Here is a 27,734-nt window from a genome sequence, read left to right as displayed (position 1 = left end):
CCTAAGGAGCCACCTCATGTATATGGATTTCTTGGACCACTGCGTCTCTATGAAGCGATTTACATTCTGGGTGAGATTGTTCTGAAACGTATACAGCAATCATAATATCCCTGTTCTTGTATCTCTATGATGTACACTTGTTAGGGGCTCTATGACAGATGTTGCCTCTTATACAGTGTCTGTTTGTATAATAAGGTGGTGGGATATTTCCACCGTGCTGGTTTTTTGGAGCATTACGTTGGGCTCATTAGTGTTAATTGCCAGCATTGATTAGAATGTTGTGATTCATGTTTTTTATGAGTCCGAGCGACTCTTTTTAGCAATATTTATTAAAAGTTATATTTTATTTTATTATATTATTTAACTACAGTCCTTCCTTGCTGATAATATAGATTTGTGATTGGAGGCTTTGCAGTTTGAAATTGAAAAGTCATGATGAAGGGAAACTCTGATGTTATTGTACAGAAATTCACACTTGGCCCTGACTGCACATTTAATGTTGTTATTCATAAAAGCAAAGTTTGGCCAGAAAGACTGGACCTGGTCTTGTAGGGACCAATAAGAGAACATTCAGCAGCACAGAAGAGGAAGAAGGTAAATTCATCCAATAAGATATCAGGATTCTAGGAATCCAACAGCATCATTACCCTCCGTTTTCTCTTACAGGCCCATTATAATATTATTCTTCAAGTGATTTTCTTACTTGTTAGCACATTCTACGTCATTTGGCTTTGTAGTTTACAGATCTGAGCAGGTAATGGTCAGTGACTACTAATCCCAGGGGGGTAGGTGGATACTCCAGGTTATAATTTCTATAGAAAAGGATTTAATTTCACAAAGTAATTTCAACATTTCCAAATAGAGCAGAATGTTGTGGTCTATAGGCAAAATGGTGATCACACGATTGTGATACGACCAGAACAGACTATCAATAAATCAGCCACAGCTGGTGACTGAGAAGAATCTGTGACGTCTCTGCATTTAATTGGTTCTACACCATAATATTCACCATATGTATTTGTATAATCTATATCCTGGCTGCTGCATTCACTCACATTCACCGCCCTTGCATAAACTCTTTACACACCATCCATATCGGCCCCTCTGTTCTTGCCTCTCCTATGTATAGCACTCATGCTCTGTTCACATTGCTTAACAGCGCAGATCCATTCAGTCCCACCATTCAACACAAGAGACGCTCTCACAAATCACTTAATCATCTGCTCACTCTTTCTATCCTCCTTCTCCTAGTTGCTGGAGACATCTCTCCAAACCCCGGCCCCCCATGTTATAGCCAGTCAAACCTCCCAACTGCTACACCCAGAAACCCCTCTAACCTTATTAATATTCCATGCATGCCTTCGTCTCTTTCAATTGTGCCCTTTGGAATTCTCGCTCTGTGTGTAATAAACTCTCCTTCATTCATGACTCTTTCATTTCTAACTCTCTTAATCTCCTGGCTCTTACTGAAACCTGGATCCAGCAGTCAGACACCACCACTGCTGCTGCTCTTTCATATGGTGGACTACACTTTTCTCATACCCCAAGATCAGACAACAGAGCAGGTGGAGGCGTTGGTCTGCTCCTTTCACCCAAATGTACCTTCCAAGTTATCCCCCAAATACCCTCACTTGTCTTCCCTTCCTTTGAGGTCCATGAAGTCAGACTCTACGTCCCCTTCTCCATGCGAGTGGCGGTGGTGTATCGTCCTCCCAGCCCCTCTCATCAGTTCCTGGATCACTTTCTTTCCTGTGACACCCCCACCCTTATAATGGGTGATTTCAACATCCCCATTGCTTCTCCCCTCTCCCCATCTGCTTCTCACCTTTTATCTCTAACCTCCTCTTTCGACCTCTCATAGAATACTAACTCTCCAACGCATGAAGATGGAAACTCCCTTGACTTGGTCTTCTCCTGGCTTTGCTCAGTGGACGATTTCACAAACTCCCCTCTCCCGCTCTCTGACCACAACCTTCTTTCATTCTGTATCAAGAACTGCCATCCCGCTCAGGTCACCCCCACTTTCCACACTTATAGAATCATACAGGCCATTAGCACCCAGAAACTTATGAAGAACTTGCAGTCCTCATTGGCCCCAATCTCCTCCATCTCATGTCCTGATTCTGCTCTGAAGCATTACAATGAAACCCTGCAAAGTTCCCTGGATGAAGCTGCACCTCCTATACATAGAACAACTCGGCACAGATGGCGACAACCGTGGCACACGCTGCAAACACGTTTCCTGCAGCGGTGCTCCAGGTGCGCCGAACGTCTGTGGTGAAAATCTAATCTACCCGAAGATTTCATCCATTATAAGTTCATGCTAAAAACATACAACTCTGCCCTTCACCTCTCCAAACAAACCTATTTCAACACCCTCATCACCTCGCTGTCCAATAACCCTAAACGTCTCTTTGACACTTTCCAGTCCCTACTCAACCCAAGAGAGCAGGCCCCAACCACGGATCTCCGCACTGACGATCTGGCCAATTATTTCAAAGAAAAAATTGACTACATTCGACAGGAAATCATCTCCCAATCTGTTCATACCATGCACTGTCCTCCCTCCCCCACTGCATCTAGTTCACTCTCTGACATTGAACCAGTTACAGAAGAAGAAGTAATCAGGCTCCTTGCATCTTCTCGCCTGACCACTTGCACCAGTGACCCCATTCCGTCACACCTCCTCCAGTCCCTTTCCTCAGCTGTCACCTCTCACCTAACAAAAATATTCAACCTTTCTCTCACTTCCGGTAATTTTCCCTCCTCATTTAAGCATGCCATCATACATCCATTACTTAAAAAACCCTCCCTCGACCAAAACTGTGCTGCTAATTATAGACCTGTCTCTAACCTTCCCTTCATCTCCAATCTCCTCGAACGCCTGGTCCACTCCCGTCTTACCCGCTATCTCTCAGATAACTCTCTTCTCGACCCTCTTCAATCTGGCTTCCGCTCTTTACACTCTACTGAAACTGCCCTCACTAAAGTCTCTTATGACCTACTAACAGCTAAATCTAATGGTCACTACTCCATGCTAATTCTCTTAGATCTCTCCGCAGCATTCAATACTGTGGATCATCAGCTCCTCCTCACTATGCTCTGCTCCATCGGCCTCAAGGACACCGTTCTCTCCTGGTTCTCCTCCTATCTCTCTGACCGATCCTTCACTGTATGTTTTGCTGGTTCCTCTTCCTCTCACCTTCTCCTTACTGTTGGGGTTCCTCAAGGATCAGTCCTAGGCCCCCTCCTCTTCTCTTTGTATACTGCCCCTATTGGACAAACAATCAGTAGATTTGGTTTCCAGTACCATCTCTATGCTGACGACACCTAATTATACACCTCTTCTCCTGTTATCACGCCGACCTTTTTTAGAAAACACCAGTGATTGTCTTCCCGCTGTCTCTAACATCATGTCCTCCCTCTATCAGAAACTGAACCTGTCAAAAACTGAACTCCTCGTGTTCTCTCCCTCTACTAACCTACCTTTGCCTGACATTGCCATCTCCGTGTGCGGCTCCACCATTACTCCAAAGCAACATGCCCGCTGCCTCGGGGTCATCCTTGATTCCGAGCTTTCATTCACCCCCCACATCCGATCACTGGCTCGCTCTTCTTATCTGCATGTCAAAAACATTTCTAGAATTCGCCCTTTTCTTACTTTCGACTCTGCAAAAACTCTTACTGTTTCACTTATTCATTCTCGTCTGGACTACTGTAACTCTTTACTAATTGGCCTCCCTCTTACCAAACTCTCCCCGCTCCAATCTGTCCTGAATGCTGCAGCCAGGATCATATTCCTCACCAACCGTTACACCGATGCCTCTACCTTGTGCCAGTCAGTACACTGGCTACCCATCCACTCCAGAATTCAGTACAAAACTACTACCCTCATCCACAAAGCACTCCATGGCTCTGCACCACCCTACATCTCCTCTCTGGTCTCAGTCTACCACCCTACCCGTGCCCTCCGCTCTGCCAATGACCTCAGGTTAGCATCCTCAATAATCCGAACCTCCCACTCCCGTCTCCAAGACTTTACATGTGCTGCGCCGATTCTTTGGAATGCACAACCCAGGTTAATACGATTAATCCCCAATCCCCACAGTTTTAAGCGTGCCCTATAAACTCATTTGTTCAGATTGGCCTACCGCCTCAACGCATTAACCTAACTATCCTTGTGTGGCCTATTTAAAAAAAAAAAAAGAGATATGTATATATATATATATATATATATATATATATATATATATAATAAAACATAATTAGGCTCCTCGCGTCATGTTCTCATACACGTTATGCAGTGTTAATAGCACTCTGTGTCTGTACTGCTACATACTTAGGCAGTTAACTGGTTCATGCAGCTTTACATGAACACCCAAGCCTTACACTATGGCTGGTCCAAATAACTTAAGCAATTGTTACCATCCACCTCTCCTGTCTCCCCCTTTCCTCATAGTTTGTAAGCTTGCGAGCAGGGCCCTCATTCCTTCTGGTATCTATTTTGAACTGTGATTTCTGTTATGCTGTAATGTCTATTGTCTGTACAAGTCCCCTCTATAATTTGTAAAGCGCTGCGGAATATGTTGGCGCTATATAAATAAAAATTATTATTATTATATTATTTCTACTCACCTGGGTAGTCATATGTGGGAATCTCCTCTTTACACCACTCATCACCCATCTCATAGATCTCTGCAGTATTAATATGGGTCAGATCTTCACCCTGAAACAAATATTGTAAAAGTCACACACAGATGGAGAAGTCACATCTATGATCAGCTCTAATCCTGCCATCTCCACCGCTCTCATTATACAAGTATAAAACATATAATACTGGTGGATAAAACAAAGCTGAGCACAAGACCTTTACAGCCATCTACACATCATAAGGGAGATCTCATGACACCTTCTCTCCATCTACCTGATGATTCTGAGGAACATTGGGATCTTCTTGTTTACAGTTATCTGGAAGAAGAGGATGGGGACATCTCTCTTGTGTTGTCCTCTTACTGGATAGATCTGAAGGAAACACATACAAGGGCTGACTTCATTACTTACATACAGATAATTATAGGCTGTGTGCATTTAGTCCTGTCTATTACCTGGTGATGTTAGGGGTTGAGGAATCTCCATCATGATTTCCTTGTACACATCTTTGTGTCCCTCTAAATACTCCCACTCCTCCATGGAGAAATAGACAGCGACATCCTGACACCTTACAGGAACCTGACACATACAATGATACCGTCATCCCCTGATCCCTTTATAGCGTTACTGTATAATGTCCCAACATTCCCAGCAGTGTCACCTCTTCAGTCAGCAGCTCAATCATCTTGCAGGCGAGTTCTAGGATCTTCTGGTCATTGATATCCTCATAAACCAGTGGGTTACATGGAGGCCTTAGGACTGGACTCATGGGTCTTCCCCATCCCTCAGACACAGGGTCCTGACAGCGCTCACTAGAGGTCCTAGAGGTCTTCTTCACTACTGTGTAATTCTGGTTGTGAAGAGACACATTAATAAATCTCACTACAGACATTTCCAGAGTCCTCACCTCTCCAGTTCTGTCCATCTGTTATTCTCATAGATAAGAATGATGTAATGTGACGTCATCAGAATCTCTCACCTCTCCAGTAAGCCGGAAGAGGATCTCTAGGGTGAGGTGTAATATCCTCTCCACCATCTTGTCTCTGTCCATATCCATTCTTGATGGGTAATTCAGGAAAATTGTCTTATATAGATGATCTTCACTGAGAGGATCTGATATTTTTCAGAGACCTGAATGAGAAGATGAGCCGTTGTAACATCATTAAATCCTGTGTAATAATACAATTATTGGAGATAATAAGGGAAACACATGAGGAGATAGAACGTGTAGATGTTGTATTCTCTAGTCTTTCATGGACTGGAACATAAGTTGAATTGCTGGCTAAGACGTCTCCATGCTCCCAATGACTGGCTATGTTTCTTACTGCTTCAGCAACTGATTGGCTGTAGGAATCACAAGTTCGTTGGGAATGACTAGGAAATTCAGAGACTGGCGGGGGACCCAAGCAGCAATCGTATTTTTTATTATTTTACAACATACCGCGTTCTTCCCTGACATCTACTAATAAAACCTATATATTTAGGCCACAGACAACAAGCAGCTTCTTCCTCGGAGTCGGCAGCTGAATACGTTCCTCATAGACTCATCTTCCATAACGCTAATTCTCGACTCATTTACCGACACTGGAATTGGCATTAGCAATACTGCAGGAGATATTCATTACACGTGACAGGAGAAATAACTACTTCATGATGAGGACAACATCTTCTTCTTCTACTACGGCTCTAGAAACATATTTGGCCAAAATCCGTCACTGACTCCATCTCCACAGGCCGTCTATATGAATGTTTCCCGTCTTCCCCCCACTGTAATCTTCTATCATGTTACTTCTCATGTCTGATTCACACACAGAAGTTTGAGGCTTTTATAAAAGCTTGTTTGACGTCAATATCTCCATGTACAGTGTTTTATTTTCTCTTTATATTAGTTTTTTAGCTTTTTTTGTAGGCTTCTTTATATTACATGAAAAATACCCTAAAAAAATTGGGGATGCAGGTACTGTGGAAAAATTATACTGTGTGTGGGGCCAAGAAACTGGCACTGTACGGTATCAAGAATGGGATAAGTGAGGATTTATTATCTAGAGGTTTGGGTGGAAGAATATTGTGTGGGACATCTTGTACTATCATAATCTGTGGGGAATACTGTGGGAACATTATACTGTGTCTGGGGGCCAAGAAAGGGGCACGGTACTATGAGAGTAATACAGGTTTCCTTGGTTCCCGTCTTTCATAGTTGGGTCGTTTGTATCTATCAGCGGAAAAGGAACAAAACCATTGTGATTCTTATAAGGAGACAACACAAAACACCCCTAAATATAACATTTTATAACAACCCCACAATCTGTGACTCTTCAGGGTAAACACTATCTCACCATTGGATTAGAGCTGATACTATAAAGCTAAAGTGACTAAACAGACTTTCTGTCACATCCATAGTGGGGCACTTTTCCGTGTTTGTCAGAACTGTCCGAGGATTATTAGAGGTAATAGTTCCCCCCCAATTAGAAGGGACACCTGTGGATATTGGGGTCTTTACCTGCTATATTTCTTGTGGGATTTACTTGGTGAAGTGCTGGAATGACTTTCCCACAAAGGGTTAAATGGCGTCTGTAACTTCAATGTCTTTCTATGAAGCTTCTTCTCAGGACTTTCTTCCTCTGTTTTCTCCCGTATTTCTATTACTCTCCGAAATCAGGAAAGTATTAAGTCCTATAGAAACTGTGGAGAAAGAATCATTTCTAATTCTGTGTTTCCAGGATTCTTCTTGTGGCAATTGGCTGCCATATCCCCTGTGCAATATATTTCTAGTATTATTGGTTTATAATACAGTAATTCATAGGACATGAGATGGTTGTTTGTTTATGTCCCTTTTCTCTTGTTTTCTTGTGTCATGTATTATTTTTATGTAACGTATGTACATTTGTTCTGACATTTGACATCTGATGGATCTTATGTCACGGATTTGACAGGATCTTCTTCTGAATTTTTTTTATAGGACTTACAGGTGGAACCAGTCCTGAAAGCACAATATCCAGCAAGTATTTGCCATATATTCATGCAAATTTCCTGAAATGTCATCAATTGTATCTAGTAAAATGCTTAAGTTCTCGTTACTCTAAAGGTTATCTTATATTAACCCAGTGACACGATGCGGCCAGTCAGTCACAGTAAAGCCAACATGGCTACGGCATTACCGTATATGGCAGGCAATAATACAGAAATAACATTTCAGGAGTATAAAGATCTAAATAAGAAATGTAAAAAAGAAATCAAGCTAGCAAAGTTATCCAAAGAGAAGCAAATTGCCAGCTACATTAAACTAAATCTCAAAAAATGTTATAAATCTATTGTGATGAAACAGCTTTTTTTCTTAATTAACCAATCATCTATTTTCAGCAAGCTGGGAAGAATAGACTGTTATCTATTTGTTGACTTTTAAATTTTTGTGTTTCTTTCTTGTTGGTCAAAAACACAGTCTTTTGTTTGTATAAGCCTGTAATATTGACTTGTAAGTTGACATTTGATGTAACAAATTGTTCTGTTATCCTGGATGACTAAAGACACAGGATAATTGACTAATGTTGTTTGCTGATATGTTGATTACACATTGTTCAGGCCAGATAGCTTGTTGGCTTACAAAACAGAGAAGGAAAAACTATGCAAATGGATTAAATAATCAAATTATGCAAGTTGATTTCATCACTATTCTTCCCCTTTACCTGTGAATGCTGGCTTGAATGATACTTGTTAACAATAAAAAGAGGTTTGGTGTCTCTGTAACATGTGACAGATATTCAGCCAAGACATCCAAACATCCAAAGACTCTCTACAGGAGAGCAACGAAGACATCATAGCTTCATCACAAGGGATACAGAATTGTCATTCTACAGGATGCCAGCTTAGGTGAACATGGCCCCTGTTGAAAGAATGCAGGTTTGCTCCATTGACCATCACTGAACCATGGATACATTTTGGGAAGTCAGGATTTGGACCCTCCGGTCACTTGAGCCTCATGGATACATTTGTGAAAGCCAGGAATGGAACTCACTGGTCATCTGGCTCCATGGAGATTTTCTGAGAAGCCAGGTTTTGAATCTCGGGTTAACTGGCCTTGTACCTAAATGGACTGTCATCTTCCTAAGCTTAGGAATGCTGTTGGAGAAATCAGCGCAAATAGGGTCTTATCCAATGCAAAGCGAATTGATATAATAAAATTCTACTCATCAGATGGAGCTTTTGATAAAGCATATAAAGTTATCCGCTGCAGCAGATCCACGGGTCAGCAAGTGACCATGCTGTAGATGAATAAACGGTTAATGTGGATATTATCTGCGCTGCTGAATAGATGTAGGTCCAGATGTATTTAAAATTAAGAAAGCATTATACTGCCTCTGAACAAATCCCTGGATAGACCTCTCATGGAGTACTATGTACAGTTTTGGGCACTGGTGCTCAGGAAGAATATGATAGAACTAGAGCGAGTACAAAGGAGGGCAACAAAATTAATAAAGTGGATGGGGAACTACAATACCCAGAGAGATTAGCAAAATTAGGATTATTTAGGCTAGAAAAAAGATGACTGAGGTGCGATCTAATAACCATGTATAAGTATATAAGGGGACAATACAAACATTTCTCCAAGGATCTGATTATACCAAGGAAGGTGACAGTCGCAAGGGGGCATTCTCTGCGTCTGGAGGAGAGAAGGTTTTTTCACCAACATAGAAGAGGATTCTTTACTATTAGGGCAGCAAGAATCTGGAATTTCATGCCTGAGGAGGTGGTGATTGCGAACTCAGTCGAGGGGTTCAGAAGAGCCCTGGATGTCTTCCTGGAGCGTAACTGTCACGATATGGTAGGAAATATCATATAAGTTGAGTTTCTCTTGTCAGCCCAGGATGTGGGCTAAGAAACCCCCCTTCTCTTTTACTTCAGAGTTGAGCTTGCCTTGCCAATGTATGTGAGAGGGGAGTTTTATTGAAGAAAGGTATTTACGACCGGCATTTCCTGCCATGTAAGCTCTTGTCCAGCTATCACTGGACTAGAAACTTCTAGAATCATGAAAGTCCTTTGTTCTGTTTTTGTAAGATATTAGGCAAACGATTTAAAATACGAACACCAAAATATATCATCATAATCACACTCGGAGGATCTACACATCACTCTAAACACGGGCGTCTAACTCCATCGGGTGAAGAAGTAGGGATTGCTCTGTAAATAATAGGACATATTTGATCTCACTAGAATGCCAGCGATAATACGAGATGAATGCTGGGTATGGTACGATTATGATATGTTCTGTAGCGAAGTTACGGGCATCAGATATATTTAATGCCCAGTGAGTAATACTGAAGAAGTAGGAGGGGTTGGAAAAGCCAGCCCTTTCTGTGAGGTCACAGACTGCAGGTTTTAAGTTGCTGGGAGACTTTCAGGAGGCAGATGTGAGTTTTTTTCCTGAAGCGACCTGACTGCGAGTGCTAATGCACTGGGATAGATGGAAACCCCCCTAGCCTGGTTGCCTGCAATGCTCTGAACAACTGTAAGTGTATTTCTCATGTTATTCCCTGTTTTTTTATAATTACCTTGTACATATTTGCAATTGTCTCATTTGTAACATCTTTGTAAAATATTTTTATAAAAAGCACTGCCTACATTTTGTGGGGTATATTATTTCATGCCAGTTCTTCCTCCCTGCTCTAAAAACGTACCCTAAGTCTCTTGAAGGTAAATTACGCTACTGTTTTGGGTTAGCTCCGGACCCGTTTAATCGGAGCTGGTGGCGGCTTACCGTGTGCAGGCTTTTGGGGGTTGTTTCAGCGACTGCGGCTTGATAATTATTGTTCCTGCCTGAGTGGGAGTAGTTATCGCGTCACTGCAGGGCGCCCAATAGCCAGTACATAGCAGGCAGCGTTTCTGGCGACTAATCACCCTAGGTGCAGTACCTAATCTGACCTGACAGAAAGGGGGGCGCCAGAGAGCTGCAAGGTTTAAGTGGAACTATAAGCGGGATACACAAATCCCTGCAGTTCTTGGGATATTGAATAGCAGTGGGATACCTAAAATAAGCCCCTGCTGTAACCTAAGAGGTCAATAGCATTGTGTGTGTTTTTATCACATTGTGGCAGTGGAGGGATAACTAAGATAAGCCCCCTGCACATATGATAGCCGTCTGCTGGTCTAAAGTCACCCCAATCCGTGACATATTGTGGGCAGCGGCTAAGGGATCTTGACAGTCCCGGTGTGAATCGTGACAATTGGTGGCAAGGCGGTGGGATCTTAGAGCATTAGTGATTTGGTTTGAGCAATCATTCCTCTCACTAAAAACTTGCAGAAAGTTCTTGCGAGAACTCTGCGCAAATAAGTTTGGGAGAACGAACTCAGTGCTTATTAGTTGTGAGACAATTGTGTACTGGTAATTATCCCCCCCTTTCTCTTCGTTTTTTTATCCTATCTTTTATTTGGCAACCATGGTTGTGCTGGGAGAAACCTTTTATAAGAAGCAGTCCAAGGACACTCTTATGGCCTTGTGCATGTCACAGCAGATTGACTGTACAAACAAAACCAAGGCTCAAATGGTCGCTGAACTGGTGCAATTTGAAGCAGACCAAGCCAGGCCACAGAGCCCAGAGGCCGCAGAAGCCGGCACCAGCGAACATGGTGCTGCAGCAGAGGTCCAACCACTGAATGCTGGCCCTGTTAGCAATCCGGGCGAATTGGACCCCCACCTGCAGGCGGCCTTGAAAGAATTCCACACTGACGACCATGAGGGACGTCGGCAGCTGATTCAGCATTACCGGCAGAAGGCCGAGTCCCGAGCCGAGCGAGAGGCCCAGCGAGCCGAGCGAGAGGCCCAAGCGCAGCGGGAGTACCAGCTGCAGATGGCCCGACTGCAAATGCAGGGGTCGTCCCAGTCCAGTCGTGAGCCCAGCAGCGCTCAGACACCAAAGCCCCGGCCCAACCACTTTCCTGTTATGGAAAAGGATGGGGACTTGGACACTTTTCTGCGGGCCTTTGAGAAAGCCTGCAGACAGTACCAGCTGCCTACACAAGAATGGGCACGATACCTGACACCAGGGCTGAGAGGAAAAGCTCTGGAGGCGTTTGCTGCCCTCCCTCAAGAACAAGATGGTGACTATGAGGCTATCAAGCAGGCCCTCATAGCCAAGTACCAGCTTACGCCCGAGGTGTACCGTAAAAAGTTCCGGACCCTCCAACGTGGCCCACACGACAGTTACAGTGATGTGGTGCATGGACTGGGGACCCACTTTGACCAGTGGACCCAAGGACTGTCAGTGACCACCTTTGCACAGCTGCGAGACCTGATGATCAAAGACCAGTTCTTCCATCTTTGCCCAACTGAGGTGCGACAGTTCGTGATGGACAGAGAACCCAAAGACGTGATGAAAGCAGCGCAGATTGCCGATGCCTATGAGGCCAAAAGGTAGATCGGAAGTGCGGAAGCCAGTCACCACCAGCTGGAGAGGGGGTAAGCCTGCAGCCAACGCCAGTACCCCTGCCAGCCAACACACCAGAGGTCCTGTCCCCGTGGCCAACAGCACCAGACCTACCACCGAACTTCGCCAGTGTTACCACTGCAGGCAGACTGGTCACCTCAGTCCCCAATGTCCAGCCAAGCAGAAGAACCCCTCATCCAAGGCCCCAGGGCCTAATGCAGCAGTTCTTTTGGTGGGTGGTGTGGCTGGGAGGGGGTGTGATAACGTACAGCATGTCATTGTGGGAGGTCATGTTGCTACAGGCCTCAAGGACACCGGGGCTGAACGAACCCTCATCCGACCCGAACTGGCGGCCCCTGAAGAAATCATTCCGGGGAAAACCCTAACTGTCACTGGGATTGGGGGCATCAGCTGTCCCTTACCGATGGCCCGGGTTTACATTGATTGGGGTGCCGGGAGTGGGGTGAAGGAAGTGGGGCTGTCTGATAATTTGCCCACTGATGTGTTGTTGGGGACTGATTTGGGGAGGTTGGTGGCACACTTCGTCATTGACACCCCTCCCCAATCTACTAATGAAAGTAAAGTTAACCCTGATGATGATGATGATGACGATGGGAAATCGCATGTGTTACCTGACCATGCTTTATCTTGTAATGTTGCATCTGATAACCATTTTTTCCCTAGGATTGATGGTGGAAATGTTGTACCTGTGCCAACTGTATCTGATAATGATGTTTCTGTGAAAGTTGATGTGTCCATAGGTACAGGAGTACTCAGCCACGTCGCTCTGCGGAGTGAGACGGCTGAGGAACCCCTAGCAGGGGCAAGTGTCGGTGCTACAAGAAATGGGGAGATACATGGGAACCGTGAGGAAGGTGATGCCATGCAATTGACCAGTGCCACCGAGGAAGGTAACTGGCCCATAAGTAGCAATGCTCCTGAGGTAATGGGGGTGGATGGGGAGGTAGAGCCCATAGCAGCGTCGGCTGATGGGTCTGTAGAAACCCCGGGGAGACAGCCTACGTAGCTGCTGTCACCCGCAGTCAGAGTGCCCGGAACGCAGATAACTGTCTGCCTCCCGGACCCTCCTCAGTCATCAGTGTGACTGAACCAGAGGTGGACCCAGAGCAGGTCCAAGAGGGTTCCCGTGGGGAAGGGACCCTGACATCGCTTTTGGCTTCCCCTAGCCAGGAGTTTCAGGCCGCTCTGCACACAGATGCGAGCCTAGAGAGTTTGAGACAACTCGCCGGGACGTCATTCTCCGAGACTGATAAGGAGAAGGTGTTCTGGGAAGGAGGAAGGTTGTACCGGGAGACAGTACCCGGAGAATCACAAAAGGAGTGGTTGAGGGAAAGACAGCTGGTTGTCCCGCAGCAATTCCGGGGTGAGTTGTTGCGGATTGCCCATGAGATCCCGCTAGCTGGACACTTGGGGATCAGCAAAACTAAGGCCCGGCTGTCTCAACACTTCTATTGGCCTAAGATGGGGACAGATGTGTCAAACTACTGCCGCTCCTGTGTCACCTGTCAAAGAGTGGGGAAGGCGGGGCCTGCTCTTAAGGCTCCCCTGATCCCTTTGCCAGTGATAGAGGAGCCTTTCCAGAGGATTGCGGTGGACATTGTGGGCCCGCTGGCCGTCCCCAGCAGCTCTGGAAAGTGATATATTCTTACTGTGGTAGACTACGCTACCCGGTACCCAGAGGCAGTAGCTCTGTCGTCAACTAGGGCAGATAAGGTGGCGGATGCCCTGTTGGCCATCTTTTCACGTGTAGGATTTCCCAAGGAAATGCTTACTGATCAAGGGACCCAATTTATGTCTCACCTAATGGAGGCTCTCTGTAGGAAAATGCAGGTGAAGCACCTGGTATCGAGTGCGTATCACCTACAGACCAATGGCTTGTGTGAACGCTTCAATGGTACCCTCAAACAGATGCTTCGCATGCTGGTTGAGACACAAGGGCGCGACTGGGAGTTGTACCTCCCACATCTGCTATTCGCTTACAGAGAGGTTCCGCAGGCCTCGACGGGGTTCTCCCCCTTCGAGCTCCTGTACGGCAGGCGAGTCCGGGGACCCCTTGGGTTGGTAAGAGAATCCTGGGAAGAGGAGCCGAACCCTTCTGAAGTGTCCATAGTGGAGTATGTCATGCACTTCCATGACAAGATGCAGACCTTGACGCAGTTGGTGCATGACAACATGATGCAGGCTCAGGCTGATCAGAAGGACTTGTACGACCAGAACGCCCGGGAGCGGACCTACCACGTGGGTCAAAAGGTGTGGGTGCTGGCTCCCGTACCAACGGATAAGCTTCAGGCAGCCTGGGAGGGCCCGTACGTCGTCCACCAACAGCTCAACCCGGTCACCTATGTGGTCACGCTTGACCACACTCGGGGTAGGCGAAAGGCCTTTCACGTCAACATGATGAAGGCTCATCACAAACGTGAACCTTTCGTCCTACCGGTCTGCAGCGCACCCGAAGACGGGGAGGAAGACGCCCTCCTGGACATGCTGGCCCAAGCCAAGGCCTGTGGGTTCATTGAGGACGTGGAGGTAAGCGCTTCGCTAGATGAACCACAGCGGTTGCAGTTGCAAACCACACTGGAACCCTTCCGGGTCGTGTTCTCCAACCGGCCTGGAAGGACTGAGTTAGCCATCCACGAGGTGGACACCGGGAATCACGCCCCACTACGGCGAACACCCTATCGAATCTCTGACCAGGTGCAGCAGATTATGCGCCAGGAGATCGATGAGATGTTATAGCTGGGGGTGATTCGACAGTCAAAGAGCGCGTGGGCCTCACCTGTAGTTCTCGTGCCAAAGAAGGACCAGACCACCCGGTTCTGCGTGGACTACAGGGGGCTCAACGCCATTACAGCCTCTGACGCGCACCCAATGCCGCGCATTGAGGAGCTGCTTGAGAAGTTAGCTGGCGCAAAATACCTGACAATAATGGATCCGAGTCGTGGATACTGGCAGATTCCCCTGAGCCCCGAGGCGCAGGAGAAGTCCGCCTTTATCACACCCTTTGGACTGTACGAGTCCACGGTCATGCCCTTCGGCATGAAGAATGCCCCTGCCACTTTCCAGCGGATGGTCAATCTCCTGCTTCAGGGACTGGAGAAGTACGCTGTGGCGTACTTAGATGACATTGCCATCTTCAGTCCCTCCTGGGATGAACACCTGCAGCATCTCGAGGAGGTGCTCGGGCGAATTCACCGAGCAGGACTGACTATCAAGCTGTGAAAGTGCCAGATGGTCATGAGGGAGGTCCACTACCTGGGGCACCGGGTAGGCGGAGGCACCCTGAAACCGGAGCCTGACAAAGTGGGTGTGATCGTGAACTGGCCCACTCCTGGGACCAAGAAACAGGTGATGTCCTTCCTGGGCACTGCAGGGTACTATAGGCGCTTTGTGCAGCACTGCAGCACACTCTGACATTGTCTGTTTGTCAGGTGATGCCAATGGCGCCGTTATTTGAAATTTTGTATATATAAGACAGTATCTTAGTCGCGTAGACTTCGAAACACGTTGAATAAACCACCTTTCTTTATGTGAAATACATCTGGACCTACATCTATTCAGCAGTACAGATTATATCCACATTAACACGCTCATTCATCTTCCTAAGCTTGTCATTACCTGCTCTCTGTGTGCGTGCCACAGGTGGGGTCGTTGGCCCTGGAAGCTCCGAAGTAGCAGCTGCTCTTGTCATGGCGAGTCAGCATAAAGATGAGACTCTGTAATGTGCACTATATTGAGTATTTTGCTGGGACTATTCTATGTATTATTTGCCTGTTTTGTGGTTAAATAAATTATTGCCACACTGTTTTACCCTCACTCTGTGCTGTCTGAGTAGTATTACGCCCATGGTAAAAAGAGAGTGTGCGTTTGTTAGGATGATCCCTAGTCCGTGTAGTTTCGTCTCGCAAACCAGAGCACCGCTGTCCCCCCGTTTCTCTACATTAATCAATGCCAAGGAGAAAAAAAAAGATAATTTCGGCCCCTTAAAAACGCTAACAAGATAATTGTTATAGAAGACAAAGAAAAGGCTGAAATATTAAACAGGCACTTTTCATCCATGTTCACCAACGAACCGTCTGTTTCAGTTATCATTTAACAAGGCAAAAATTCAAGTTCACCATCTGAAATAATAGTTAAACACAAAAAGAAGTACTCATGTGTCTGAGCAATTTGAACATTGGAAGATGGCTGATGTGGTACCGATATTTAAGAAAGGTAAGAAGGTGGATCCAGGTAACTACCGTCTGGTAAGTCTGATATCAATAGTGTGCAAAAATTTTGAGGACATCATAAGAGATGACCTGCAGAGATATATTGCAGAGAATAATATATCTGACAACCAGCATGGACTCATGAAGGATAAGTCGTGTCTAACTAACATGTTGTATTTCTATGAGGAGGTAAGTGCAAATCTGGATGTTGGTAATGATGGGATTTATCTGGACTTTGCAAAGACGTTTGATTCTGTACCACATAACGGCCTTAGGCCGGGGTCACACTAGACCGTAATACGGACGAGTGCTATGCGATAAAAAATCGCATAGCACTCGGCCCAATGTTAACCTATGGTGCAGCTCCCATCATCCGATATTTTCTCCACCGTATTCAGGATCCGAGTGAAATCGCAGCATGTTGCGATTGTCAGCGTATCTCGGCCGAGAATCGCCAATGAAAGTCTATGGGGGCGAGAATAAATCGGATTACACACGGACCATGCATGGCGAGAAATACGCAGCGGTGTTCTATAGAAAAGCCGGTAATTCAATTGCTGGCTTTTCATTTCTCCTGCCTAAACCCGACAGGATATGAGACATGGTTTACATACAGTAAACCATCTCATATCCCCCTTTTTTTTGCATATTCCACACTACTAATGTTAGTAGTGTGTACGTGCAAAATGTGGGCGCTGTAGCTATTAAATTTAAGGGTTAAATCGCGGAAAAAATTGGCGTGGGCTCCCGCGCAATTTTCTCCGCCAGAGTGGTAAAGCCAGTGACTGAGGGCAGATATTAATAGCCAGGAGAGGGTCCATGGTTATTGGCCCCCCCGTGGCTAAAAACATCTGCCCCCAGCCACCCCAGAAAAGGCACATCTGGAAGATGCACCAATTCTGGCACTTGGTCACTCTCTTCCCACTCCCTGTAGCGGTGGGATATGGGGTAATGAAGGGTTAATGCCACCTTGCTATTGTAAGGTGACATTAAGCCAGATTAATAATGGAGAGGCGTCAATTATGACACCTATCCATTATTAATCCAATTGTCTGAAAGGGTTAAAAAACACACACACACATGATTAAAAAGTATTTTAATGAAATAAACACACAGGTTGTTTTAGTATTTTATTGCTCGCTCAATCCATCATAAGACCCTCGCTTTGCAAAATAATAAACCCACAAGATACATACCTTCCAATGATCTGTCACGTCCAACGAGGTAATCCATCTGAAGGGGTTAATTATTTTACAGCCATGAGCTGCGCTAATGCACTCGCTCGTGGTTGTAAGCCCCGGGGAATGAAGGAAATCTGAGTGATCTGTACTTACATTGAGTTGCGGTGATGCGCCCTCTGGTGGATGTTCTCATGAACTGCAGCCTTGGAAAAGTTCCCACGCTCGAGTTCATATGAGTTCATCCACCAGAGGGCGCCTCACCGCAACTCAATGTAAATACAGATCACTCAGATTTCCTTCATTCCCCGGGGATTACAGACACGAGCGAGTGCTTTAGCGCAGCTCCTGCCTGTAAAATAATTAACCCCTTCAGATGGATTACCTCGTGGGACGTGACGGTTCATCTGAGGGTATGTATCTTGTGGGTTTATTATTTTGCAAAGCGAGGGTCTTATGATGGATTGAGAGAACAATAAAATAATAAAACAACCTGTGTGTTTATTTCATTAAAATACTTTTTAATCATATGTGTGTGTTTTTTAACCCTTTCAGACAATTGGATTAATAATGGATAGGTGTCATAATTAACGCCTCTCCATTATTAATCTGGCTTAATGTCACCTTACAATAGCAAGGTGGCATTAACCCTTCATTACCCCATATCCCACTGCTACAGGGAGTGGGAAGAGAGTGGCCAAGTGCCAGAATAGGCGCATCTTCCAGATGTACCTTTTCTGGGGTGGCTGGGGGCAGATGTTTTTAGCCACGGGGGGGGGGGGGGGGCAATAACCATGGACCCTCTCTAGGCTATTAATATCTGCCCTCAGTCACTGGCTTTACTACTCTGGCGGGGAAAATTGCACGGGAGCCCAGGCCAATTTTTTCCGCGATTTAACCCTTAAATTTAATAGCTACAGCGCCCACATTTTGCACATACACACTACTAACATTAGTAGTGTGGAATATGCAAAAAAAAGGGATATGAGATGGTTTACTGTATGTAAACCATGTCTCATATCCTGTCGGGTTTAGGAAGGAGAAATGAAAAGCCGGCAATTGAATTACCGGCTTTTCACATAGATCGCGCTGAACTAAATATAAATACAGAATATATAAATATGTGTCTCAATGACATATATATATACACATACTGTAGATATGTTTTAATGAACATTTGAGCACATAAATCCATTAGATGTCGGTTTTGCAAGCCTGCGAGAAAATCTCGGCATACGGATGCCATACGGATGTCACACGGATGTCATAAGGATCATTTGAGGCGAGGAAATCGCATCCTTGCACTGCACACGGATCACTGTTTTGGAAACATTTGTGCGATTCTCGGCCGTGAAAAACGGACCGTTTTTTACACGTTGTGTGTGTCCCCGGCCTTACACTGATGCTACAGAAGCAAGGACTGGGGGCACTATATGCAGATGGGTAAGGAATTGGCTAAATGACAGGAAACAAAGAGTTATTATCATAAATGGTACTTTCTCTAAATGGGATATAGTCAGCAGTGGATCTGTGCTAGGACCAATTCTTTCTAACCTCTTCATTAATGACCTTGCTGATGGGACTGAGAGTAAAGTGTCAGTCTTTGCTGATGGCACCAAACTGTGTAGGATATTAAAATCTGACCTTGAAATTACAATAATAAAAAATGATCTGGATAAGATCAAATGAGGTTTAATACTGATAAGTGTAGAGTAATGCACCCAGACACTATAAGGGTATGTGTCCACGTTCAGGATTTGGTCAGTATTTTACCTCAGTATTTGTAAGCCAAAACCAGGAGTGGGTGATAAATGCAGAAGTGGTGCATATGTTTCTATTATACTTTTCCGCTAATTGTTCCACTCCTGGTTTTGGCTTACAAATACTGATGAAAAATCCTGATGCAATCCTGAACGTGGACACATACCCTAACAGCTTTTAAAAAATGGCTGGATGATTTCCTCAGTACAAGTAACACTGTGGGTTATAGTTAAATTAGTGACAAAATGAACAATTGGGGGAGAAAGGTTTCACTTGATGGACCCATGTAACTATGTTTATTGGCTGTCTAACATATGGGGCGGGTTCTTGAGCATAGCGCCAAAGCACACATAATACTCGATCAACAGCCGAGCACGCTCGCTCATCACTAGTATCTACATTACTGTGCTGGAGCCGAACTAGGAGAGAGAAGAACTTCTTTGGGCTTCTGTCCTCTCATCCTGCAGTTTTCTGAACGGATCTAATGTGGACTTGGGAACCAGCGAATTCTGTCCACAGCTGTTACGTCACTGTTCACACCACACAGAGACCCCAAAAGAGTCTTCGTGCTGAAGGGGTTAATGTCCCCCTCGTTCAGTAAAGGGGAATCTCCACCACTTACCTCCACCTTCAGAGCCGCACTCCACATATATGGCTGCTCTGTGCGCACACAGGACCTGTGATGAGGTCACAGGATGGGAGGAGTCAGGGGTCACATGATCAGGGGCCTCAGTGTCAGTGAATGATATCCGGAGGGTAGACGCTATATGGAAACTTCTCCTCAGTCAGTGACATTCCCGCCATTATTCCCCCTCACTACTGGCACAATTACCTCACGCCGCCTTTTCTACACAGTGTTATGTGTGGAATGTAACGTGTGATTTCTCTGCTTGGAGACAAATAGACCCCACACATGAGGGGATTATTACAAGTTACCGGACGTCTACTACAGCTCTGGCAAAAATTGAGAGACCACCACATCAAAACCCTGTCATGGGCAGACCTGAACCCTATTGAAAACCTCTAGAATGTAATTAAGAGGATGATGGATAGTCCCAAGCCATCAAACAAAGAAGAACTGCTTAAATGTTTGCACCAGAAGCAGTGTGAAAAACTGGTGGAAAGCTGCCAAGACGCATGAAAGCTGTGATTAGAAATCATGGTTATTCCACAAAATATTGATTTCTGAACTCTTCCTGAGTTAAAACATTAGTGTTGTTGTTTCTAAATGATTATGAACTTGTTTTCTTTGCATTATTTGAGGTATGAAAGCAGTGGGTTTTTTTGTAATTTTGACCATCTTTGCTTGTCAGAAAAAAATACAAAATGTCTTGCTTGGAACTTCGGAGACATATTGTCATACGTTTATAGAGTAAAAGAACAATTTACATTTTACTAAAAAATATACCTATAAAGAGAAAAATCTGCCAAACTGAACATTTTGCAGTGGTCTCTTAATTTTTTCCAGAGCTGTATGTGGCGGCATATGATTGTGCTATTGACTCCATACTAGAAGATATAATGTTGAAATCTTGTTTATTTAACCCCTTCCAGGGAGGACGGCCTTAATAGACTATATTCATTCATAAAGAGTCCGGCTAAGGGTCATATACGGCCATCCACCTCTCCAGTCGCCGTGGTTTTTTTTTGTTAAAAAAAGGATGGAGGGTTGCGTACATGCCAGAGATTTATAAAATCACGGTTCACAATCCCTGTCCTTTACCCCTTATACCTGACCTGCTTATCCCATTATCTGAAGCTAAATGGTTTTCCAAACTTGACTTGAGAGGGGCATATAACCTTAGCAATGTGTTCCCAAAACATTATTTCTGATAAAGGGGTTAAATTTCTTAGCGTTTGGCTTACTTTTTGTTCCAGATTGAGTATCAAGCTGTCTTTTTCCTCAGGCTACCATCCAGAGATTAATGTAAAAACAGAATGGACGAACCAGGAGGTACAGCAGAGTTTAACAGGTTTTGTTTCTGCTAAATAGGAAGATTGGGTGAAATTTCTGCACGTTGCAGTTTGTTCTTAGAAACCGTTCCTTTACAGCTACTGGGACCTCACGTTTTTTGCTGCAGGGGTTTTCATCCACTGTTTGGGAACTTTTCTGGGGTGCAATCCTCTATGCCAGAGGAAGAGGGATTATCTTCCAGATTAATTAAGGTCTGGAAGAACGTCAAAAGGGGTCTTTTGGCAGCTGTTGATCGGGCCAAGAGATGTTCTAACCACAAACATAGGAAGGCTCCTGTCTTTTGGGTGGTTGCCCTCAAAATAATCTACTCTTAAAGGTCACATCTAGGATGCTTGCTCCTAAATTCATAGGTTCTTATAAAATAATTAACATTTTGAATCCTGTGACGTTAATTTGCTACTTCATATTGCCTCTAGGATCAATAATTCCTTCCATGTATCCCTGTGACACCCCAGGTAACTGGTTGTTACAGTGGCATTGCTTTTCTCACAGGGAGAGTGAAGCCATGCTTGGAAGCGAGGAAGGATCCCTTTAACAGGTAACCAGCACATACAACACTGTTGTGACTCCATGCCAAAAGGGGGAGCTCTGAACCCGGTTTCACTGGAGCTTCTCTAGATATATATATATTCTGTATAACAAAAGAAAACGGAGTAAAACAGTCCCAAGCAACATAGTAAAATACACAATTTATTAATAAATAACCATTAAGTCATACAAACAGATATATATATATATATACTGTATCCTCACCCATCCCTTGTAGATTGTGAGCCTTCGCGGTCAGGGTCCTCTCTCCTACTGTACCAGTTATGACTTGTATTGTTCAAGATTATTGTACTTGTTTTTATTATGTATACCCCTCCTCACTTGTAAAGCGCCATGGAATAAATGGCGCTATAACAATAAATAATAATAATAATAATAATAATATATATATACACTCACTGGCCACTTTATTAGGTACACCTGTCCAACTTCTTGTTAACACTTAATTTCTAATCAGCCAATCACATGGCGGGCAACTCAGTGCATTTAGGCATGTAGACATGGTCAAGACAATCTCCTGCAGTTCAAACCGAGCATCAGTATGGGGAAGAAAGGTGATTTGAGTGCCTTTGAACGTGGCATGGTTGTTGGTGCCAGAAGGGCTGGTCTGAGTATTTCAGAAACTGCTGATCTACTGGGATTTTCACGCACAACCATCTCTAGGGTTTACAGAGAATGGTCCGAAAAAGAAAAAAAATCCAGTGAGCGGCAGTTCTGTGGGCGGAAATGCCTTGTTGATGCCAGAGGTCAGAGGAGAATGGGCAGACTGGTTCGAGCTGATAGAAAGGCAACAGTGACTCAAATCGCCACCCGTTACAACCAAGGTAGGCCTAAGAGCATCTCTGAACGCACAGTGCGTCGAACTTTGAGGCAGATGGGCTACAGCAGCAGAAGACCACACCGGGTACCACTCCTTTCAGCTAAGAACAGGAAACTGAGGCTACAATTTGTACAAGCTCATCGAAATTGGACAGTAGAAGATTGGAAAAACGTTGCTTGGTCTGATGAGTCTCGATTTCTGCTGCGACATTCGGATGGTAGGGTCAGAATTTGGCGTAAACAACATGAAAGCATGGATCCATCCTGCCTTGTATGGAGCATCTTTGGGATGTGCAGCCGACAAATCTGCGGCAACTGTGTGATGCCATCATGTCAATATGGACCAAAATCTCTGAGGAATGCTTCCAGCACCTTGTTGAATCTATGCCACGAAGAATTGAGGCAGTTCTGAAGGCAAAAGGGGGTCCAACCCGTTACTAGCATGGGGTACCTAATAAAGTGGCCGGTGAGTGTATATATATATATATATATATATATATATATATATATATATATATATATATATACACACTCACCGGCCACTTTATTAGGTACACCATGCTAGTAACGGGTTGGACCCCCTTTTGCCTTCAGAACTGCCTCAATTCTTCGTGGCATAGATTCAACAAGGTGCTGGAAGCATTCCTCAGAGATTTTGGTCCATATTGACATGATGGCATCACACAGTTGCCGCAGATTTGTCGGCTGCACATCCCAAAGATGCTCCATACAAGGTAGGATGGATCCATGCTTTCATGTTGTTTACGCCAAATTCTGACCCTACCATCCGAATGTCGCAGCAGAAATCGAGACTCATCAGACCAAGCAACGTTTTTCCAATCTTCTACTGTCCAATTTCGATGAGCTTGTACACATTGTAGCCTCAGTTTCCTGTTCTTAGCTGAAAGGAGTGGTACCCGATGTGGTCTTCTGCTGCTGTAGCCCATCTGACTCAAAGTTCGACGCACTGTGCGTTCAGAGATGCTCTTAGGCCTACCTTGGTTGTAACGGGTGGCGATTTGAGTCACTGTTGCCTTTCTATCAGCTCGAACCAGTCTGCCCATTCTCCTCTGACCTCTGGCATCAACAAGGCATTTCCGCCCACAGAACTGCCGCTCACTGGATTTTTTTTCTTTTTCGGACCATTCTCAGTAAACCCTAGAGATGGTTGTGCGTGAAAATCCCAGTAGATCAGCAGTTTCTGAAATACTCAGACCAGCCCTTCTGGCACCAACAACCATGCCACGTTCAAAGGCACTCAAATCACCTTTCTTCCCCATACTGATGCTTGGTTTGAACTGCAGGAGATTGTCTTGACCATGTCTACATGCCTAAATGCACTGAGTTGCCGCCATGTGATTGGCTGATTAGAAATTAAGTGTTAACAAGAAGTTGGACAGGTGTACCTAATAAAGTGGCCAGTGAGTGTATATATATATATATATATATATATACACTCACCGGCCACTTTATTAGGTACACCATGCTAGTAACGGGTTGGACCCCCTTTTGCCTTCAGAACTGCCTCAATTCTTTGTGGCATAGATTCAACAAGGTGCTGGAAGCATTCCTCAGAGATTTTGGTCCATATTGACATGATGGCATCACACAGTTGCCGCAGATTTGTCGGCTGCACATCCCAAAGATGCTCCATACAAGGCAGGATGGATCCATGCTTTCATGTTGTTTACGCCAAATTCTGACCCTACCATCCGAATGTCGCAGCAGAAATCGAGACTCATCAGACCAAGCAACGTTTTTCCAATCTTCTACTGTCCAATTTCGATGAGCTTGTACACATTGTAGCCTCAGTTTCCTGTTCTTAGCTGAAAGGAGTGGTACCCGATGTGGTCTTCTGCTGCTGTAGCCCATCTGACTCAAAGTTCGACGCACTGTGCGTTCAGAGATGCTCTTAGGCCTACCTTGGTTGTAACGGGTGGCGATTTGAGTCACTGTTGCCTTTCTATCAGCTCGAACCAGTCTGCCCATTCTCCTCTGACCTCTGGCATCAACAAGGCATTTCCGCCCACAGAACTGCCGCTCACTGGATTTTTTTTCTTTTTCGGACCATTCTCAGTAAACCCTAGAGATGGTTGTGCGTGAAAATCCCAGTAGATCAGCAGTTTCTGAAATACTCAGACCAGCCCTTCTGGCACCAACAACCATGCCACGTTCAAAGGCACTCAAATCACCTTTCTTCCCCATACTGATGCTTGGTTTGAACTGCAGGAGATTGTCTTGACCATGTCTACATGCCTAAATGCACTGAGTTGCCGCCATGTGATTGGCTGATTAGAAATTAAGTGTTAACAAGAAGTTGGACAGGTGTACCTAATAAAGTGGCCAGTGAGTGTATATATATATATATATATATATACACTCACCGGCCACTTTATTAGGTACACCATGCTAGTAACGGGTTGGACCCCCTTTTGCCTTCAGAACTGCCTCAATTCTTTGTGGCATAGATTCAACAAGGTGCTGGAAGCATTCCTCAGAGATTTTGGTCCATATTGACATGATGGCATCACACAGTTGCCGCAGATTTGTCGGCTGCACATCCCAAAGATGCTCCATACAAGGCAGGATGGATCCATGCTTTCATGTTGTTTACGCCAAATTCTGACCCTACCATCCGAATGTCGCAGCAGAAATCGAGACTCATCAGACCAAGCAACGTTTTTCCAATCTTCTACTGTCCAATTTCGATGAGCTTGTACAAATTGTAGCCTCAGTTTCCTGTTCTTAGCTGAAAGGAGTGGTACCCGATGTGGTCTTCTGCTGCTGTAGCCCATCTGCCTCAAAGTTCGACGCACTGTGCGTTCAGAGATGCTCTTAGGCCTACCTTGGTTGTAACGGGTGGCGATTTGAGTCACTGTTGCCTTTCTATCAGCTCGAACCAGTCTGCCCATTCTCCTCTGACCTCTGGCATCAACAAGGCATTTCCGCCCACAGAACTGCCGCTCACTGGATTTTTTTTCTTTTTCGGACCATTCTCTGTAAACCCTAGAGATGGTTGTGCGTGAAAATCCCAGTAGATCAGCAGTTTCTGAAATACTCAGACCAGCCCTTCTGGCACCAACAACCATGCCACGTTCAAAGGCACTCAAATCACCTTTCTTCCCCATACTGATGCTCGGTTTGAACTGCAGGAGATTGTCTTGACCATGTCTACATGCCTAAATGCACTGAGTTGCCGCCATGTGATTGGCTGATTAGAAATTAAGTGTTAACAAGAAGTTGGACAGGTGTACCTAATAAAGTGGCCAGTGAGTGTATATCTGCTGTATGCAGCATATATCAAACAGAAGGGTGAAATATGGAGAACATGACAGTACAACAGGTGGATGTGATATTGCAGGGAAACATCCCTATGGTGTGCACTGAGATAAATATCTAATTGCCAGGTCAAAGGGACAGCAAAAATAGCTCAGCAGAGCATAAAAACCACATCAAGCTGTCCCGCAAAAATGACCATAAGGCGTAGAAATGTGCTGTAAAAAGTGCACACTTACCCATGTGTCGGACGGACACCCGGCCACACACCACCTGAATAGCCTGGACGCGCGTTTCGCGGTGAGCTTTTTCAACAGGGATCAACGTAGTGTCTGTCTATAGTGCTTATATGTAAATAGTACCGGAAATGAGGCCGGAAGAAGTGGCGCATGCACAGTTGCGGCCCGCACATATTCCTCCTCCCCATCAGTGGCCGTCATAGCAGGGCGTCCATGTGGGCGGAAATCCACCAGATGATGTCACTTGACATGGGCGCACAGCTCATATTGATAGCCACCAGGGGGGGTACGGGCGCCAGGGTCGACAGCCGTGCATGCGCTCCACCAGCCACCATTTTTCCGGAGACCAAGGGCGCAGCCATGTTTGCAACAGCTATATTTGTAGCAAGGTAAAGTGATAACCGTGCCAGAGATAAACCAAAGTGACCAAATACGAGTAGTATAAGGCAGCCTATATACTCGTTCAACAATATAAAATGAAATTAAATATATAAGATACTACTCAGGTGCTAATAGTGCATAGTGTGTACAATACGACAAAGGAACCTATGTATCCATTCAGCAATAAAAAAAGAAAATACAACTAAGTGTGTCCAATACTAATAAAGTGCTGGAAGTGCATTGCATGTGCAATATGACGACAAATAGACAAACAGTCTTCATTATTCTCTGTGATCCATGTGTGTAGACTTGAGAAACCTTCCATATAGCTTGCAACCTCTGAGCGCCATGGACATGAAAAATTGAATAAAAGAACTGAAAAAACACAAAAAGACAGCATGAATAAAATAAACAATTAAAATTGAGTGGAGATAGGGGGATAATAACAGAGAGAGGAGGAGTATCCGAAAATACGTAGCCAAATACGGAATGCCTCACAGACGGACGAAAAGACAGAATCTATCAAATATACGCTATATATTGTGACAGAAATCAGTCACAAAAAAGGGCCAAAGCTCAATTGTTCATTGAGTCCTATGGGGGCGAGGGTATCAAGGGTGACAATCCATCTGCACTCACATTGTGCCAGGATCTTAGTCAGATTGCCATCCCGATACCTCCATGGACCCTGTCTATGCCCCTCACCTTTAGACCACTAGGGTCGGAGCCATGATGTGTCCGAAAATGTCTCAGCGGGGTTTTTAAACTGGACAAATCCATCACTTCTTTGGCAGCCGCAATATCACGTACGTGTTCGCGTGTCCTAACTTTAAGCTCTCTTGACGTGAGACCAATATATATAAGGGAGCAGGGACATGTGGCATAGTATACCACAAATGTAGAGCTGCACGAGATATACTCTCGGATCTTAAACTCCCTGCTCCCATCTGATGTTTTAAAGGTTTCACATCTCAAGATGTTAGGACACGCGACACACCCTCCACAAGGGTAACAACCCTGTCGTGGTTTGTTTGTACCAAAAAGATTCTTTGTTTTGGCCACATAGTGGCTTCTCACCAAATCATCTCTAAGATTCCTACCTCTCCGTTGTGTCATTAGAGGAGATTTGGGAAGCTGCGATGCCAAAACTCTGTCGGTCAATAGCACAGACCAATGTTTGTTAAGACTCTCACGGATCCGACCCCAGTGACAGTTAGAGGTGGAAATAAACCTAACCCCAGAATCACTAGGTGACTCGG

General features: G+C 44.9%; 1 protein-coding gene across 1 annotated transcript in view; it reads right to left on the bottom strand.

Moving 5' to 3' along the window:
- Positions 1 to 19,962, bottom strand: part of LOC143767977 (uncharacterized) — a 68,495-nt gene extending 48,533 nt beyond the window's left edge. Inside the window, exons 1-7 of the mRNA XM_077256567.1 lie at positions 19,859 to 19,962; positions 7,151 to 7,332; positions 5,630 to 5,781; positions 5,312 to 5,500; positions 5,106 to 5,229; positions 4,925 to 5,022; positions 4,636 to 4,726 (exon numbers count right to left, since the gene is read on the bottom strand). Of these exons, the coding sequence (XP_077112682.1) occupies positions 4,636 to 4,726; positions 4,925 to 5,022; positions 5,106 to 5,229; positions 5,312 to 5,500; positions 5,630 to 5,707 (580 nt within the window). The 5' untranslated portion in view covers positions 5,708 to 5,781; positions 7,151 to 7,332; positions 19,859 to 19,962. The remainder of the gene's footprint in view (positions 1 to 4,635; positions 4,727 to 4,924; positions 5,023 to 5,105; positions 5,230 to 5,311; positions 5,501 to 5,629; positions 5,782 to 7,150; positions 7,333 to 19,858) is intronic.
- Positions 19,963 to 27,734: the final 7,772 nt, after the last annotated feature.

This window comes from Ranitomeya variabilis, chromosome 4 (genome assembly GCF_051348905.1).
Source record: "Ranitomeya variabilis isolate aRanVar5 chromosome 4, aRanVar5.hap1, whole genome shotgun sequence".
NCBI lineage: Eukaryota > Metazoa > Chordata > Amphibia > Anura > Dendrobatidae > Ranitomeya > Ranitomeya variabilis.
This window is presented reverse-complemented; position numbering and strand designations above follow the sequence as displayed.